Source organism: Mastacembelus armatus, chromosome 18 (genome assembly GCF_900324485.2).
Source record: "Mastacembelus armatus chromosome 18, fMasArm1.2, whole genome shotgun sequence".
Taxonomy (NCBI): Eukaryota; Metazoa; Chordata; class Actinopteri; order Synbranchiformes; family Mastacembelidae; genus Mastacembelus; species Mastacembelus armatus.
The window spans coordinates 3461701-3481426 of record NC_046650.1 but is presented as its reverse complement, the minus strand read 5'-3'; the positions used below and the strand labels follow the sequence as shown (position 1 = coordinate 3481426).

At 40.2% G+C, this 19726-nt stretch overlaps 2 protein-coding genes across 4 annotated transcripts; one reads left to right on the top strand and one right to left on the bottom strand.

Annotated features, from left to right (window-relative positions):
* Positions 1 to 40: 40 nt before the first annotated feature.
* c18h11orf68 (chromosome 18 C11orf68 homolog) lies at positions 41 to 2000 on the top strand. Of its 3 annotated transcripts, none has more exons than XM_026319161.1 (2): positions 41 to 285; positions 757 to 2000. In XM_026319161.1, the coding sequence occupies exon 2, from the start codon at positions 783 to 785 to the stop codon at positions 1524 to 1526; it is 744 nt and encodes a 247-aa protein (XP_026174946.1). In that variant the 5' UTR covers positions 41 to 285; positions 757 to 782; the 3' UTR covers positions 1527 to 2000. The 3 variants fall into 3 exon arrangements, with proteins under 3 accessions (XP_026174946.1, XP_026174937.1, XP_026174955.1); XM_026319152.1 differs by having other exon boundaries at positions 43 to 244; XM_026319170.1 differs by lacking the exon at positions 41 to 285 and adding an exon at positions 339 to 410.
* A 233-nt stretch (positions 2001 to 2233) lies between these two features.
* On the bottom strand, positions 2234 to 13569 carry rela (v-rel avian reticuloendotheliosis viral oncogene homolog A). Its single transcript, XM_026319141.2, has 11 exons — positions 13262 to 13569; positions 11545 to 11580; positions 11190 to 11335; positions 9971 to 10116; positions 7500 to 7591; positions 7124 to 7258; positions 6585 to 6689; positions 4450 to 4665; positions 4237 to 4317; positions 4049 to 4132; positions 2234 to 3911 (listed from the first exon to the last, which is right to left on the bottom strand). The coding sequence occupies exons 1-11, from the start codon at positions 13266 to 13268 to the stop codon at positions 3058 to 3060; spliced, it is 1902 nt and encodes a 633-aa protein (XP_026174926.1). The 5' UTR covers positions 13269 to 13569; the 3' UTR covers positions 2234 to 3057.
* Positions 13570 to 19726: the final 6157 nt, after the last annotated feature.

The window sequence follows — 19726 nt, the reverse complement described above, 5'->3', positions numbered from 1 at the left end:
TGTTTGCGACAGATAAAACCGGTTTGCCAACATTATAGCAACGATTATACCTTCTTTACGCCATATGTTAAAATAAATACAAGTATTAGGTGACGTTGTTGTGTTTTCATAGGACAGCATTTTTCCAAATAAAGCGAGGCAGCTCTTTGCTAACCTGTCGGACATTTGCGTCTGTTCTGGCAACACCACCAGGCTGCGCTTGTGCGGAAGAAAAACACTGGAGCACAAACTTCTCCATCTGCAGGTAGGATAAGCCTTCAAGTCTGCGGTTTGTGATCATTCTGGGTCAGTTCGTGTTGTCCAGGCTAATCGTGCACGGTATAGCGTTAACGTTAGTTGTAATCAGCAACTGCCTTTAAATCCCCTTAATGTTTACCCAGATCAACGCTAGTCAGGGACATCAACGATTGGTAAGATGGCTAGCTAGTCAGCTAGCTACAGTAGCTTTAAGTGTAACTGTTAGAGCCAAACAATATATGTGTGTTTAACTAGGTGTATGATATACGTTCCCTACACACCAAACACATTATTAGCAACTTATTTTGTAGAAGAATCGGACGTGGACGATGTAGTTAGCTGCTGAGCAAATGTTGCTAATGTAGCTAGCTATGTGGCAGCATTAGTAAACATCCAGTAACGTTAGCAAGCCATCTGCTCCCTTCAGCCTGGCTCTGAAAGCAGCGGTACTGTAAATAAACTAACACTTGTGGTTTGAACACCACGTTTTAATGCACGTCCCTGTTTTCGTCCCCACAGCACAGCAGCCTCACACTCACAGCACCATGGAGGAGGAAGAGACCCCTGTCGATGGCGAGGTGGAGAGCCACTTTGCTGCAGAGACCCATGCCGCCGAGGCCATGGCTGCAGACATGGACCCCTGGATAGTGTTTGACTCCAGAAGAACTCCCAGATCCGAGTTTGACGGCTGGCTGGAGAGCAACCGACCCTCACAAGTGTACAGATTCGGTGATACGGAAATTGGTGTCAGCCCTGTGGGGTGGATCGCTGTGCTGGGTCCGAACCACTGCCCCAGTAGTGGGGACGTTATGGGCCTTCAGGAGAGCTGGGAGAAACTTTTAGCCAGTGGCCGGCCTGTCAGCTTCCAGACCGTGAAGGAGCTGGCTCTGAACCATGGGGTTCTCTCAGGCAAGTGGCTGATGCACCTGGACTCTGGTTTCAAGTTGGACCATGCATGGGAGTGTGTGGCCAGAGCAGCCCTTGATGGCAAGATCTCTTTAGTTAAAGTCAGTCCTTATGATCCCAAGGGAGTTGGCAAGCAGGTCATTTGTGCCTATAACCAAAACTTCACTGACGAGAGCGAGGTTATAAGACTGGATTGCATTATCCGTGCCACAGGGGTCAAGTGCCCTCTGTCCTATAAGCCTGATGTGTACACATACCTGGGAATCTACCGAAACAACCGATGGAAGATGTGTCCAACCATATATGAGAGTAAATTTGATCTGGAGTGTGTACCCAGACGTTCCCACATTGTCAACAAAGTCACCAACCTTGAAGTAACATAAGCCTGTCAGAAAACAAGGACTGTTTTGCAGGATGGGTAAATTAAGTGGCACTTAGTGATCTCATTAGCTGGGCTGTGCATTATAACTCAAGACTGTCAAAAATCTTTGTACCTTTTTTTATTGAACTTTGATTTCCAGCTCTTTTAGCAAGCCAAAACTCATTTCAGGCTAGTGTTCTGATGCTGAAATATTTTCTAAGTGACCCATTATGTTTCTAAGTTCTTTTGTATTGCATATATTGTATTCACGAGTAAGAATATTTGTATTCTTGTATGAAACACTTGCCTGATGGATGAGCATCTTGAGGAAGTCCTTTATTTGTATGCACATGTTCAGGGTAAACTTGTAAGAGCGTCCAATGAAGCATTTCTTTTTCTAAATACACACTTGTCTCCTTTGCTTGGCTTTATTTTTTTTGCTTTGTACCATGATTACAGAGTTGCCACATTAAAAAAAATCACATTTTGAAGGCCATATTTGTGTTGTTTATTGCCAAGAAAAGTGTGTTGGATTTTGACAGTATTAATCATTTGAGGGCAATAAAATTGCTTATAGAACTGCATCATTTCATCTCACTAAATCATCATTTACTCCAAAGTACAGTGAATGTACCTATAGACCAGGAACAGCAGAATCAGAAGGAAGCCATTAATCACAACTACAGAAAAACTGATCAGAGGAGAAAGAAACAAGATCTGACAGTGTGATGCAGGAACCTCCATACACTTCTCTGCTATAAGCATGTATTTATTAATGTTGCTTGTTTGATAATTATTTACATGTAGACCTTCATTTGGTTCTTCACACATTTTGTTGAGACTCAACAAAGGCACCTTTTTAAGGAAAAGTGGTGTTACAGTTACTGTTGACCTTCAGAAAACATTAAAAATATAAGTTCCAAAGTTAATATGTGGGGATATTTAATTAAAGGACAGCAGACACAATTTGCATAGACAAGATTAATGAGAAATGCTAGCTGCTTTGCTTAAAATAAACAGACAACTCTAACATTTCCTTTAAGACTGACACCGCCAGAGCTACCAAAACTGTTACAATGACAGTACAAAAACATGCTTAACATGTTTAACAGGAAGTAACCTTAACAGAAAAACATTTAAAGTGATGCCTTCAGTAATGCATCTGACTTGAACATTTACTGGGTAAATCTTCCACCATATAGACATACTGGCTGAAACAGTTTATTATTGATGGTAGACATGGGTTTAACAAGTGATAACAGCTGTTCAGTCCTGTGTCTTATCATCGGTCAGACAAATCATATAAGAGGCCTGGAAAAACCTACTAATTGACCACCGTAAATAGTCTTTCCTAGTATTTCAATAAGTATGTTCCCAGTGAACAGTTATGCTACATTCTGTCTCCTCCTGCACTTCATATCCTCTGGTTTCCTTTTATGTCTTTGGTAAAAACAAAGGAGTTTTAGTTCAGAAGGGTAAAAGGAGCAGTGCATGTGGTTTAGGTCAATGTCTGTTTAAAAAAAAAAAAAAAAAAAAAATCAGTTGGAGAAACTTTAAGTCGGGTGACCTGACACAAACCCTGCTTGGCTTTCACTGTTAAAAATGGAAATGAGGCGATCCTCATCAGCCGACATCAACTCATCAAAGTCATCCAGCACAACAGGTCGGTGGTTGTTGCTGGATGCAACATCCATCATCCCCTCGTTCTGGAGCAAGTTGACGATGCTGTTGGGGTAATTCATCCAGGTGCTTCCTGGGTTGCCAGCAGGGTCAGAAGTGTTCTGGGACACTACATTGTTAAGGGCAGCAGCAGAGGAGCTGGGAGCGGTGGCTTGTTGGCATGTAGCTTGAGCCAACATCGAGGTGCTGTTTCCACCCTCGCTCATGAGTCGGGGGTTCAAAAGGTCTTCAAAGTCATCCATGTTTAGGCTGTCCAAGGTTCCTGGGGCCTGGGTTTCAGAAAAGCTGGGGAATTCTGGGATATCATCATCTACGAGTGGGTGGTCCACCCTGAACTGAACGGCCGGGAAGGTGCTGTTGGCCTGTGAGGTGACTGTGCTTGCCTGGGAGACTGTGGGCTCCTGGGTAATGGCTGAGGAAATGTTGGGGAAGAATTCATGAAGGTCTGACAGGTTGACAGTTGAGTAATCCTGGTTGGCAGTGGAAGTTGTGGTAGACGAGGAGGTGGGTGTTGACTGGCCTATTGTGAAGTTGAGCACTGGTGTGGCTTTGGGCTGTGTGCCCAGGTTCAGGGTCTCCATGATCTTCCATGTCTGGTTTGTAGTTGAGGCAGAAATAGAGGATGATGCCTCCACCTTGGGCTGGACTGAGAAGAGTTGGCTTGACTGACTGTATGAGAAGGAGGGCTGGGATTTTGCTGCACTGGCACCAGGGGGCACCACAGCTCCTGAGGATACACATTACACAACAAGAAGTAATCTGAGTGACATTACTGAAAATCCTTTTAGTGTAACATAGTCAGTGTTAAACTGAGGGATGGAAAAGGGACACCATATGTGAAATGAACCATTCCAACACACTCACCTGTTTGTGTGCTCATTATTGGAGGCTTGGCTGAAACTGTTCTCCTTGCCGGGCTTATGTGCCGTCTATCTTGTGGCATAGATACTGAAATTCAAAGATATATAAGTAAATTACATAGCAGTTCCAAAAAACATCACTATTATATTATAATGTTATCGCAGAGTGACAGAAAACCCATGTCAACGTACCACTAGACAGCATGGGGCCCAGCTTCAGGGTCTGGAACATGTCCCCTGTACGCTTTCTCTTCTCACTCAGTCTGTATTCATCTACAGGAACCATTTTTAAAAAAGTATTAATGTAACTGGGTTTATAAAGCTGATCAACAAATTTGTAAGATATTCTTTCTTTATTAACTTATGTGATATCATACTAAAAACCACGGGCACATTCTGTGTCACCTGGGTCAGCTGGCAGGTACTGGAAGTCCATTGGCTCACTGACCTCACGGTCAGAGGGCCGGCGGAGTTGCATTTTTACTCTAACAGGCTCGGTCAGGTTAGTGTCATGGTAGGGCGGGGTGCGGAACACAATGGCCACTTGCCTATGGACATCAGCCTGAGAGAAAGTGCCCTTCCCCTCCCAGGAGTCCTGGAAGAAACGCACCTCAATGTCCTCTGTAAGGGAAGAGAAGATGGGAAACATAAGGAGCTGCAGAAGATACTGACAATGGACTCCACTCTTCAAGGGATAATCAACATCCGACATCGATCACAGAGGTTTTTGAGGTTTACTATTGACAGTGTGGGAGGCCAGAATGGGTGTTGCATCACTTTTGCTGCTAGGAAACACAAGGTTTGTAAACAGTATACAAGCCTTGTAATTAAGTTCAACTGTCAAACTTCAAGTAAAAGTGGCATGTTTAAAGTGTACATGTTATGGCTGTGCTTGTTGCCAAAGTGGCAATGAGACACACTCCTGAAGAGATCAACTCGAGGTGTTTTATAAAATCATCCGACATTCAGGGTGTACAGCCTGTTTTCACACAGCTCCAGCCTGAGCTGAGTCAGGAGTACTCAGGGGAGTGCTCCACAGCAACCATGTCAAATACACAAAGCACAACATGTGCCTGCCTTGGTCAACCACTACAAATAAATTATTGAGGGAAGAGTTGTTTAATTCAGGGTGAATTAAAGGGTGATCTCTAATAATGACCATGTTTTTACTTTGTTTAACAGAGTGTTAACTAGAAAAAGATATTGTAAAAAACAAAAATGAAGAAACAAAAACAATTTTTGAAAAAACAAAAATGAAGAGATAAAACTGAGGTCATGAGTAGCAGGGAGATGGAAAGTTCAGCAGCAGCAATGCACCCACGCAGGAAACTCTTCTGATTTGAACCTTGTTTGTACTGCAACAACTCTACAATTTACTTCTAGCTTTTTAAAAGAAACATGAAGCTAGATTCACATGTAGTATGTGGATAAACAGCAGCAGCTACAGAAACACAGGGCAGACAGTTATCTCTATGCACATGTGACATATTAGTGATTTAATAGAAAACAGGAGAAACGAGAAGTACACGTCAGAATAGAGGAAGAAAGCTTTTGGTTCGTGATAAAAGTCAGTGATAGATGTTTTCTTAGCACTGCACACAACAGATACTGTGACAGGCAGTGAAACCTCACATGTGCAACAATGGTGGGGGCCAAAAATATCACCTCACAATGGTTGCACACTGTATTATCAGATCCGTCAGGGAGGATTTTGAAATACACACTCAAAGCTATAGTCATTCATTTTTTTGGCTAGAGGATGAAGCTGAAACATTACACTGATATTATCATGCTATTAAAGGTGTCAGGTTTGTGTTGTGATACTTTTGAGAAAAAAAGTGTTTTTCAGTCTGTCTCACATTAAATGAGGTTGTATGTCCAGTAAAACATCTTATCAACAGCGACATTAAGTGAAATGGGTATTTGTAACCTTCAAGCCTCAGTTTGTCCTGCTAACAGCATGTACATGTTGCCATGTGATATGAGATTTATCTCCACCCTGAGTAAAAGTAGGCAAACATTCCTTCTGCTAAGTAAAGACTAGTCTGGTCCATTTTGTCTGTACTGGTAAAAACCTTCCTTCTATTATTAAATCCATTGCTTGACACTTCATCTTTGGTGTTACATTTCTTTCTTTTCATCTAAAATTGTAAAAGAAGGAAATTGGACTATAAAAGCATGAGTATAATTTACAAGGTAATCTATTTCATCATTTCTACTTCATTATCTATATGATTATTTCATCATCTGTGGTCCTATAAGTAATCATCAGTACGATTTACCATGAGAGCCAGGGTTCTATTTCTAGATCACTTACTCAAAATAAACCAGTATTTTGTCAGTACTGATATCTTGTGGGTGTGAAGGGTTTCATCATTGCTTCTTTCTACAAGCTTTACACGTTTACACGTATGGACTGTTAAATATGAAAGTACTGTTTGCAGAGTTGTACAGTGAGTTTACTTTCAGTGTTTTCTGTCTACAATGCTGAAGTGGAAGAATAAAATGAAATGTTGTTGTACTGTACAGGTATATCACACCTTTTTGTACTTTGTCACACAGCAGAAAGATTTCATCCCCTCCTTTGCAGCTTCCAGAGTTACGATTGACCCGGCAGATCTTTAGCTCAGCCGTGTTCGGGGCCCCTGGCAAGACAGGAAGGCAAATTTATACCGCACCAAGACTACAAATTATTACCAGACACCTGCTAATTGCAAAGGAATTTAAGCTGTGGCTGATGACTCAATATTACACGCCTTAGGCAGAGGGAGAATTCAACTCTGTGTGATTGCAAATTGTACTAGTATGTAGCATGATTGTACATTTTTACAAAAAGTGTTATGTAGCTATTGTATTTTGTCTTGCTGACCATGTTTTATATCATCTTATAATTTCACAAATGTTTTGTGTTGTAAATATATTTAAATAACAACTTATCTGAAGATATTTTTTATTACTATACCCTGAACAAAAATCCAGGGAAAAGCTCTCAACATTTTTTTTTGGTCAGGGGCAAAATAAAATGGCAGCCTCTGCCTAAATATGTCAGTATTTGTCTACACATGTGTTGTCCACTCACTGTTGTCATAGATGGGCTGTGATACCACAGGCTCCAGAGGAAACAGCTCCCCCGTAGGCAGAGTGATGGTGGCCTGGAAGCAAAGCCGAACTGAATTTAGGTCAAACTCCTCCTCCCACACCTTCGCCTCAGGAACTGCAGCGAAGACACAACAGGGAAAGGGTGGGGTGCATAGTCAGGCTACCAGCATAGCACTGCATCCTGTCATGTCTAAATTATCAGTATTTAAAATCAGTCAAATGTGAAAGGAACAGATCCCATTTCCTTTGGTTATTTTAGCTGTACAAATGCACGCACGCATATATATATAACAGAGAAAGGGCAACGTCACAAGAAGTGCTTTGAGTCATACACATCTGTAACCACAACTACTTACTGCTGAAGGGGTTGTTGTTAGTCTGCAGCCTGCAAGTGATAGCCTCATTCACATCCTTCTTCTTCACACACTGTATGCCCAAGTTCTGAAAACTGAAAGCAAACACACTATAAGACAGAAACCAAAAGACTCAGATCAGTGAAGCATACAGATTCTCCTTAACTATCAGCAGCTGTAGCTTTAATTTTATGAGTTCTCTGGTGTTTCTGACTCTTTATAGGAGAAAGCAAAAATCTAGAGCAACAAATAACTGTGGCCATACATTCATTTTATAGTTCACACATGGTGTGAGTATTAACTCCATTAACCCCAATTTTCATCTTATTCCTGGATTTACTTTTACTCCCACTCTATCCCACTCTTATCACTATGGATCACTAACCATATCCCATATTCAGAAAACATTAAGGATGTGTAAGTGGAAAAATTTTTGACTTCAAGTGCACTACATCCCACACATAATGCATTTCAGGCATGTACTAATACAAGATGGTTAACAGTGTTAAAAAAATAAATTAAAATAAATATTTTTAAGGTAATCACTGTGTAACCCCATCTAGTTTTAATATGTATTATTGTAATGACTCTAAATTTGTACATATATTTTAAAGGTCAAGGTCAAATGTTTTCGATACATGATCTCTGTTCCTGTTTTAATTTCTTTAGTCACAGTATCTGTTTTCAGACATGGGGGTATGGTATATCATTATATCACGCCACTTAAATTCTGATTGTAAGTACTGGATCTACTGTACTTGGACACGGATCTGTTTGCAAACATTTGCGTATTACTATGTAAAAAATGTTTCCATTACACTGTTTGACTACCAGTGCAGATTAAAGCTGGGTTAAAAATATCAATTCATGATGTATTGTTAACTCCTTGTCAATACACATATTTATTTAGATATTGCTGTATCGATTTGCAGCTCATGAGCAGTGGACACCGACTGAAGCCGACATGGTCTGCACTGAGCAGAAACACAAGCAGCAGTGGAAAAATCTACCCAAAGTCTGTGTACAGTTTTCGTCTGCCAAAGTCGTATATCCTCTTTAACTAACAGGAAGGTTTTGTATGATAGCAGCGTGGAACACACTGTTTTAACTAAACTATATGAACAGAGATTATTGATTAGAAGTTACCATTTGCCAGCACGTTATTAATGAACTGAAACTGTTGGAGCATCATCTGAACTGCTGTTCAGAAACTCAAGTTTTAGAGCACTCAGGGCAGATTTAGTACAGTAAAAATATTTCTGTAGCTAATCACGTTATAGTCTGTGGATTTGTTCAAAATAATGCTGTTGCACTTTGCTTCTCAATAAAGTTAACAGTAGCCTACATAGAAAATCAAGCAATGTAAATTTTGCTCCTAATTTTTTTTTCTTATTTTCTTTTCACTTAGAAGTAACAAAAGAACCCATACTATCTGACTGTAAAACACTACCAGTTGACACTGGCCTCTTTTTTTGTTGGGGAATAATGGCCTGCAGTGCAGACTTGGTCATATTTGTTTGTTTAAAGAAAACATAATTAAACACAATATTTAAATATAAATGACAAGCTTTTAAAATGTATTTTGGGTGAATTCATTAATAAATCAAGTAATTCAAAAAATAGATTGATGGAAAAATAGTTCATAAATTAATTTAATAAAAACCAAACTAATAATCAATAGGTACAGCCCAAGTTGCTACTAATCTATTATGGCTTCTGTATTCACCCTGTGATGGACTAGTGACCTGTCCAGGGTGTACCCCTGCCTCTCACCCAAAGAGAGCTGCTCCAGCAGATCCCTGTGACCGTGGTCAGGAATAAGCGGGTATAGAGGATGGATGGATGAATGGCTTCACTATTCTTAACAGACATAGTATATATGTATCATATCGTGATGTGCATCATATAGCGGGGTCTATATCATGATTGTATTGTGAAATTGTTGACAATACTCATCCCTAACATACAAACTTTTATTCAGGCTTCTGAGAACATCACAGTTCTGAAAAGGGGCTGAAAAAACCTGTATCTTGAAAATTCCTTCTAAAATCAAATATTTAATCTTTTCTTTTATGTATGATCTATGATTTGCTTTGTTTCTTTACTGCACAATGTTATTGCGTGACACCGAGCATAAACACAAGCAGCTTTATATAAGTTTATATAAGATATAATATTTTGAGAAAATAAAATCAAAATTCCATGTTATTTGGCTACATTTGGTCCCTACAACCTCCCAACTTCTGACTGGAAATAAACCACTGCACAGCTCTATTCTAAGTGTGTTTTGTTGAGTGGAGAAGCCTTGAACAACCGTATTTATAATGTTGCGTTTGCCTCTAACAAATACCACCCTGTTCTGATGTGAAACTGTAGTCTCCGCTGATGGAACTCGGCCTGATTTTGAATGCCGGCATTAAGTTGCAACAACCACGAAACCTTCAATTTTCATTTCACATGCAAACCACACCTACCTGTGTATTCGTCTCTCCTGAAGGTCAGCCTCGTAGTAACCGTGTTTGCAGTCTTTGCCAACCAGTTCGTGTGGGTGCGGCTTGTATGGTGCGTTCTTTGTCACCAGTGATATGCGAACACGCAGGGGGCCGTTGTAGTTATGTACCTGGAAGAGGAATCATTCTTATGTTATTGATAGCAAAACATCATTTTAATGGCACATCAAAACAGTGGATGTCTGTTTCAGTCATTAAAGGGCGACTAGAGGGTTGATCTCACCAGGTGCATTTCTTTATTCCCCGGTACCTATTTGTGAACGGTGTTGCCATATTTATAAAGATTTTCAACCCTAATGAAGGTCAAACAAAAATCAACGAGTTTCAACTATGGGCATCTGTTTGTTGCTCGTTTCATCAATTTGTCACTAATTGTAACTTTAGACATATAATATGGAAATAACTGCAAATCAACCAAAATGATCACAACTGATTATATCTTACTCAAAATTAGAGCCACATGGTATTTATAGAAATATCCTATTTTTATTTTTTATGTTTGCCTGTAATTTTCATGTGCTAATATTGATTTCAGTGGAACGGTGTATGTGAAATAATATGTTAAAAGGGAGTGTTAGTGTTATGCCCTCCGAAGTGTACTATTTGCTTCTGGATATGACCTGTATTCAATAGATGATTCAAGTTGTTTAGTTGTTAGCTTTTATCCAGGATTCAAGAGCTGGTTCAAATACCGACACACGACATAGCAGAAAACCACCATGTGCATTATGCCCTGGGGGAACATAGGGAAGACCCCGATCTCACCAACAGTGCACTTCAATGCATAGATAGACTAATTTCAGGTAATTAATTATTCACAACTTTGTTGTATATATCTTTGAAATATTAAAAAGGAAAGAATATTACAAGCCTAAGAAAACCATTGGTGAAGCCAAAACCAGTTTTGATGTTTTTGTTTGAAAATTGACAATAATGTCTTGATAAATTTTCAGTACATTTACAATAATGTATACAACACTGGGGTTTGGACCTTATTTATAACCACCAAATTAGCCCTAATTTCTGTCACAATCTACATTGTTGGTCTGTTTCTACATTGTTGGTCTGTTTCCTCATGCGTAATAAAGTCATCCACAGTATCTATCGCCAATGTTGCTCTGTCTGTCAGAGCTGTGGTAAATGGATCACAGCTAGAAACCAGGCAGCAAAAAGCTCAACTCACCTTGATGGCTGGGTGGGTCTTAGTGGTGTCATTGCTTTTCTCTCCGGGAATGCTGCCAGCTGAACGTCCTTCACACTTATACCTAAACCTCATCCCCCTCGGCTTTGGCTGCTCGATGATCTCTATGAAGGGATTTGCTGTTTGGACTGATGGACAGATGGAAGAGGGACAACACTGTCACTGTGTCCAGATTGTGAAACTCTTCCTCTCTACACAACTTCTATCAGTGTTTCGACACAGAAATAGCTCTGTCATCAATCATCAGTACACAGAGCATGTGAATGTTCACACATGAAACATCGATATCAGCAGTGATTCATTTGTAACGGGTAGTTAACAAGAAACAGTGTCTCACCTGGGTTGAGTGGGGTCATGCCCCATCCATACACTCCTGTGGTGGGCAGAAATAAAAACAACTAAATTCAGCCACTTGTTAAAGTTTTAGTACAAACAGCAGTTCACAATCTAAAGTAATGACACACAGTGCACAACAGCAGCATACATGACAAAAACCAAAAACAGCTTCCTGGCATATTTGTGGTTTAGTAGGAGTTTGTCATTTGTGGTGCAGGCTGAGTGGAAATCTACTGTAGACTGTGCAGTGTCCAGTGAGGTCAAAGGACACTGAGATACAAGAGATTCCCAGCTAAATATAATTACTTGCCATAAACTGCAGTCTGCAATGCTCAGACAGTAGAAGAAGACAACAATGACAAGCAGTGTGTAATGTCAGTGTCTTATTACAGGCCCTGATGTGGGAGGAATGCACCGTGAGTAAAGAGCTGGCAGAGCTTTAGTATCAGGTTCTTGGTTAATGAATTGTTACAGTTCAGAGGGAGAAGCTAGGTATGACATGGGATCAGGTGGCTCCACCCATCTGCCTAAATTATAATTTAAAGACATGAGTAGGATGCTTTCAGCTGCTTCCCTTACAAACAATACAATGTGGAGGAAAAGAGGTTTCTTTGCTTTTAATTTTTGTCCAGAATGTGAGAAGTGTAAAGAGGCCCATGCTCACAATTAAAAACCATATAATCAAAGCTTAGTTCATTATTGCAGATCTTCAAAATTAATAAATAAAAAGACATGACTACCAAAACGTGTTTAGTAAGTGCACTTATGACTTTTTATTTAAATATCACTGCTTAATTACCAAGGGTGGGTGTTAAAGTGAAAGGAAACATCTTCCACACAATCACCATTTTTAAATCACTGGATGGACTAAGATCAAAACTAAAAGATGTAAGCCACTTGTGAGAGTCACTTTCGGGGTAATATTTCGAACAAAAGCATCTCAATAATTTATGTTTATCCACAATGTGGATATATTTTGGGCAGAATGAGAATCAACTTTAATTGGCCAAGTACAATGATTAACAACTCCATTATAAAAACTCGCTATTTAAAGTTTCTGTTTCGTGACGGGGAGACTTTAACAATCAAGATGCTCATCTAATGGGCGTAAGTTCCCTGTCTCGCAGTTAACAGCCCGTTATGTGAAATCCGGTGCACCATTTCCATCCACTGAAACTGAGGTGGGCGTTTGCGAGGAGCTTCGATCAATCATAATAGGAGACATTTTTAATTGAAACGAAGGGTACCTTGTCTGTTACATTACAGCCGAGTTGAAAAGAAAACATGGACAATGACTGACAAAGGGTTTAATTTGATCAGAAACCCGTACGTGTCCCCAAATAGTCACAACAACATTGTATTTTCATATTCTTTAAACGGAGTTCAGCATTTCCATGAGGTGGGTTAAGGCACCAGGCCTCTTGGCACCTCCACACTGTTCAATTGGCTCCTGTCAGGTAAGTTGGCTACACACAGAGGAATACAATCAAAAAGTGACTTAAACCTCCACATGGATATCGCTTAATGCGCATAAAGATAAAACTTTAAGCTAAACTTGTCTGAGCTTACTCTCCGGGAGCAGCAGGCTCCTCCTGTTAGCGCAGAGCCCAAAGGCAGCGGGGCTTTCCCCTGTCCGCAAAACAACTCCCTGTGCAGTTTCAGCTCCAGGCCCTAAAGCCTCACAAACAGGCCTCACAAACACAACCGGCTCCACTCACCTTCCATGGCCACGTCCGATACACACTCACGCTCCTCTGTCTACAGCCCTACGTTGTTTTTGTTTAATTAAAACACGCTGTAGACACACGACAACAGAGGACACTTGAAAACTTCTTGACGGAGCTAATCTACCGCCTCCTTCGCTCCACCCACTGTGAACAAGACGATGCCGAGTCAAGCTCCGCGCAGGTACATCACAGGCTTTCCGGTAAGAGCGGCGCAGACACACAATAGTTGGCGAACAGGTACTGAACAATGTGCTGCAATTGTTTGCTTGTTTTGCGCAACACGCTGCTGTGCAGAGTCAACGCGGTGACTTCACTCTGTGCTGCTTGTCATTTAGCGTCAATCTCAAAACACGCAAGCAAAGCTTCATTGTGCCTGCTACACATTAAAAACACCACAGTGGTCAAAGTTTAGTATTGTAATCGTTTCATTTATTATAATTGTGAGTTTATTTATAGCAATCAGAATTTCCCGGTGAGGTTTATATTTACATTTTCCACTATTTATTTCCAAAATTTTCTTTTGTCCCTTGTTTCCATTTTGAGATGAGATGATAATGAGAAGCTGTCAACATGTCTCCTTCTTCCCATACAGCAAGAAGGTCGTGGGTTCGCATCCAGGCCTTTCTGTGTGGAGTTTGCATGTTCTCCCTGTGCTTGCGTGGGTTTACTCCGGGTACTCCGGTTTCCTCCCACAGTCCAAAAACATGCATGTCAGGTTGATTGGTGACTCTAAAATTGCCCGTAGGAGTGAGTGTGAGTGTGTGAGGTTGTCTGTCTTTGTGTGTCTATATGTGGCCCTGCGACAGACTGGTGACCTGTCCAGGGTGTACCCCTGCCTTCCACCCGAGAGAGAGCTGGGATAGGCTCCAGCGGATCCCCGTGACCCTGAACAGGAAAAGCGGGTATAGAAGATGGATGGATGGATGATAATGAGATACATTTTATTCATCCCCGAAGGGAAGTTCATTTTGTTGTTTCCATTTATTTTTAAATTTATTATTTTATTTTATTTTATTTTATTTTACTTCAAATGTGTGCTTGGACATTTTGGGGGATGGGTGTTTATTTTTAGCTATGTTGAAGTAGGCTTATATTAAGAATAAATTCATACAGCCAATTTAACCTACACCTTATAATGCTAATATAATAATAACTGAACTGTTGAAATATAGTGCTACTACTACCAGTAACAACAAATTATTCAGAAATAATATAGTCAAATATTTTAGAGAATACATTAATGCATTTTGTTCATTACAAATTGCATGCTATTATTTTGAAGAGAAATGCTGTGTGTTTCCGGCACTGTGATCCTGCGGGCTTCATGGAGCTGCACTCGTCGGTCTTTTCTCCTGCATTGCAATTTGCCACCACCCACTCAAAACAGTGCGGAAATACCCAGATGACGCACTTGAAAAGAAAAATAAGTAGTGAGTGGGAGAAGCAATAACATAACTTCAGTCTTTAGTCATAACCTGGAAGTGAGTTTTAGACCGGATCCCTGTCAGCCTCTGTTAGTTTATTCTAACGCGTATCTTCTGTAAACACACTAATGTAGAACACCCAGCTGGGATTGTACTTTTAAGTTGTTATGACCTTAGAGAAGTCAATAACAGACGTCAACCTGCATTACCGGTTTCCAACCTGGCCACACTAAAATCACTGTTCCAGGCTTATCACCGACATGTGACATGTGTTATTTTTATTGCTTGATAATTAATATAATTATATTCAATTAAATGTAATGGACACTAAATAATTATAAACAGTTAACGTTGCAAAGCTGTGACATTCCCGACCATCAGAGGGCGCTGCAGGTAAATGAAATATGATCTGCTGTTACTACACTGCTGTGCGGTTGCCCCTTGATGTTTAGTGGCAGGGCCTTAACTGTCTTTTGTGTATTAGGTTTTTTACAGCGTCTGCCTTTCACGTTTACTTTTATATCCGTCAATCTGCCTTATGAATATAGGCATGTCTACACAGCTGATCGTTCTCATATCGGTGACCAAAGCTAAAATATCATGATTGCAAAAGTTATCAGCTGAAATTTCTATATTTCTTTTTTCAGCCATGCTATATTATAATATCAAAATATCACAGTGACCTATTGTCAATGCCTTGGCTATTACTATGCATTCAAATCCTGTTTTTTGTGAGAAACAACAAGAGCACCACAAGAACAAAATTGTGACTACAATTAAAAGGAAAATGGAAATGACCATCCTTTGTTTATTTAAATTGAGATTCCATGTTGTTCCTTGTTTGCATGGATGCCATCTGTGTACTCTGATGTCATCCTACGGTCTGATGTGATAAATGTGTGGCTCTGTTTGTAACTTTCAAATGCTGGGTGTGTGCAGGGTAAGAAATCAGATCAGAACAAAATCATCTTTATTGCCAAGTACAGCGGCTCTCAATGTGCTTTCTCAGAAGTCACATATAAAGAATAGAAATAAAATATAGCCGCATGTTCTGATGAGCGGCCCTCGCCTCGAGCGCACCGCCGCCCTCAGCGAACCGCCGGCGCGGGCGACCCTCGGCTGGCGAGAGGTCGAATTGCTCCTCCTGCATGAAGCAACTCACCAGGAGCCCTTCAAACGAGAGCAGGACTCTGAGCCGGAAAGCTGAGGTGGGGGATTTTTTCAGGTCAATGTTTGTCTAAGAGACAGACACTGAAACAGTTTACATCTCCATGGTAACCAAAGCAGCAGCTGTAAGCAGTACACATTTCTAGATGTACTGAGACACAAAAACACACAGACACACATATTAAGACATTAACAAGCATATTCAGCCACACAAACCATTGCACACACCCGTGGACACATACAGACCAGCAAATCTACACATTTATCATTGTAAGTGTTCATGTGACAGGACTAGCAAAGAGGTGGGGGATTTTGTAAATCACTCCAGAGGCCACAGCTCGGACCAAAAAATCACATTTTTCACAACATCACAGTGAAAAGAGTCTTGTCTCTCATTAACCACAAGTTTTTTTCAATACAAAGTTCAAAGCGTGGTTCCAGTCCCCTCACTGGGAGCCCTTTAAGTGAGAGGAGAATTTGCACCCAGAAAGGTGAGGTGTGGGATTTTGTTATTTTCTGCAAAGGGCAGATTTCTGAGCCCACAGTCCTACAGGCACATACAGCCACTCATACAGACACACAATGCAGGACGGCAGCAGCAGGCCATTTTATATTAATTGCATCTTCCAGTATACATCTGTCAATGAAATAGAATGGTGGATCTCAGTCATCGCCACAGCAAAAGCATGAAAAATAGAGTATAGGTCCAATTGGCTTTTTTGATCAGGATGCCGTAATGGATTTTTAACCCAAGTTTGGTGCAGTTGTGACAAACTAAATTTTGGCTGTCCATGTAATGTCATCCCTCAGTACAGCTCTCCATAGGAAAACAATTGTGGTTTTCTGTCATCTCCAAGCGTGGAACAGCGTGGAAAATAGAGTATGGATCTGATTTAACTTTTTTGATCAGGATGCCCTAAAGGATTTTTGTGCCAATTTTGGTTCATTTCTGACAAACTAAATTTTGGCTCTCCATTCAAATTTTTGCAAATTTTCTAATAGTTATACAGGGGACGCTATAGCGCCTACTGACTTGTTCAGTCACCTGGATTCAGGCCCCCGAGGTCTAAAATTCATCAATTGGTCAGGTTCAAGTCCGACAATGCGTGTGCAAGTTATCACAACTCTAAAGTGCCAAAAACGTACGTCAACTGGGCGGGTCCGCCAATGGAAAACCGTGAAAATCAATTACGAAATATGGATACATTTAGCTGCCCCTCTTGTGTAGATGAGACTGCCCAAGAATGAGCTCTTTCGGTCAAAAGCCCAAAGAGGAGTTCGTTCAAGTTTGAGGTGAGCAAAAACAGCGAACTCAATGACCTCAAGGTAAACTCCACACTGGTGGACTTCCTGTTGGTCGCACGACCTCGACATGATAAGCTTTTTTGCTTGGTCCGACATGATGAATAAACATGCTAAGTTTGGTGTGCGATGAAAAAAATGTTAGTCATCAAATGTCAATAATAATAAAATAATAATAATAATCCTAACGATTTCCGGGCCCACGCCCACCCGGCAGCCACATCATATACATTTTCGGAAAGGTCTCGCCCATTGCCACGTCATGGTGTGGGTTAACGCTAGACGCTGCGTAAAAACGCATTGGCCATTGACCAATCATAATAGTCCCTGCGCCGTGACCTTTGCTCGGTGCTCGGGCCTAATAAATCTAAAAAGGAAAAAATAAGAATAAGTGAAGCGGTGGTTTCCAGATGAGTGTTGCATATTTAGAAGCTCCTAATCAGCTGTGGTTAATTTTCACCCAAACAGAGCTGGGATAGGATCCAGTAGATCCCAGTGACCCTTGTTAGAAATAAGTGGGTATAGATGATGGATACATGTTAGACTGAATGTCACTGATTTTTTTGTTGTTGCATTTTTGTGTTATATGGAGTCTCTGCTGTTTGGCACCAATTAAAACTTCCCTGCATAAATACGCCTTATACCACATTTTATTCCAGTTATTTGTATTATGCTTAATATTTGGTGATGTCTTCAGATAGATGACGAAGTCCACAGCACAGTCCAAAGTTTTGAATTTGATAAATAAATGGACTTTACATAGTTAGTCATATTACTGTACCAACACCCAATGTACCACCCAATGACACACACTATAAAATTTGGTGATATGGAGAGATAAACATTTATTTTATATTTAACATTACATCAAATGAAGTGATTGTAAATCACTTCTGACCAATCAGTTCCTTTTTACATTATCAACAGCATTTTCCTTAATCATTTGGTTTCCTTTAGTATTTTTGCAGCATTGCCATTAATTCACCTATAATGACTTGCATTGTAACCGCACAGTTGAGCTTTTTGTTTTTTTTTATCCTCATGCACCTCATTGACCAGTGCATGTAACACCGATTATATCCTGTGGATGACGCTGCTGTACAGAAATATTATTGTCTGAAAGTGTGTTGAAAGAACCGGAAGTGGCTCGGTCCTGCGCATCACCTCAGAAATGACAAGGATTACGTGTGAAAGTTGAGGTGAAAAGAAAAATCTTTTCAGATGTCATTCCAAGACACCCTAAGAATCATATTTTAGTTGAAGAGCATAAACCAGAAAATATGTGAATGTAAAATGTAAATATGTGATTCTTCAGAAAACGTGGTTCCCATTTTGTACCCATTGAGTCATTCAGTTTGTAAATTACAAAGACATAATTATATCAAAATGTTTGCCTACTCGTCAACACATTACACTTATGTGTAAATATCTAAGCTATGGCTTTTATACTTTTAGAGATAGAGCTGTGTGAAGCCACCTGTGCAGATCTGGACGGCAGATTAGGGCCATTGTTGAACAAATGGCCATAGCTCAAAACATAAACATACATCTTCAGTATTTATATTGTGTGATTATGTGAATACGCAGTTCGACACACAAACTACTCAACGCTAACTAGATAGGTATCTGTTAAGAGATGTATTATTGTTGTATTGTTGAATTTGCTGTAGTAATGTAATAGTAACCGTGACGTTGGTTTCTTGTTATTTTCAGGAATAATGGACTGTCGCACACTTTACGGGCATAGTAGCAGGCACACATTGAGCATTGTTGGTTGATATATGATAATATATTACATGTAACAACTATTAAAACAACTATTTTTTAAAAGTTGTGAAAAATATTTGTTAAATAAATGAAATGTTACTTTAACAAATTCCACTCTGTGATGTTTTTATATGAAAAAAAATCTAAACATTTCTTTAAGAAGTGAAAAAAATCCATTCATACCCAGGACAACCCTAACAGGGAGGTTGACTTGCACATAATGCCCAAAATTACGCGAAATTGACAGGTCGACTGACTGGTTGACTTGCATATCGGCTTCCTGATTGGGTAATCTAACAAATGAAACCTGAAATGTTGCTGAATAAGCAACACAATTTTACCAATATATATTTTTTTGCAACAGCAGCAATAAACAACAAATAAACACTGCAGGTTGGTGCAGTGATATCTGCAGAAGGTACACAAAGAGAAATCGAGAGGAAAGGGGAGACAAGGGTAGAAGAGGGGAGGAAAGAAGAGGAGAGGATAGAAAAGAAGAGGTGAGGAAAGTAGGGGAGAGGAGAGCAGATGAGAGAAGAGGGGTGAGAAGCCTTGACACAGTGTTTATAACAAGTGAGTGTGAGGTGCTCTGTGAGACACATGGAGAGGACATTTATGCTCTCCAATCCTGCATTATTGACTCCATCAGTTTCTGTGATAACAAGCCCTGGGTCACACCTGAAAGTCCTTAACAAGAAAAAAAAGACCTTTCAGGTCTGGAAAAAAACAGGTAAAGAGTTTCCAGAAGGAGGTGAAGATTAAGATCAGGAAGAGTAAAGACCACTACAGGATGAAG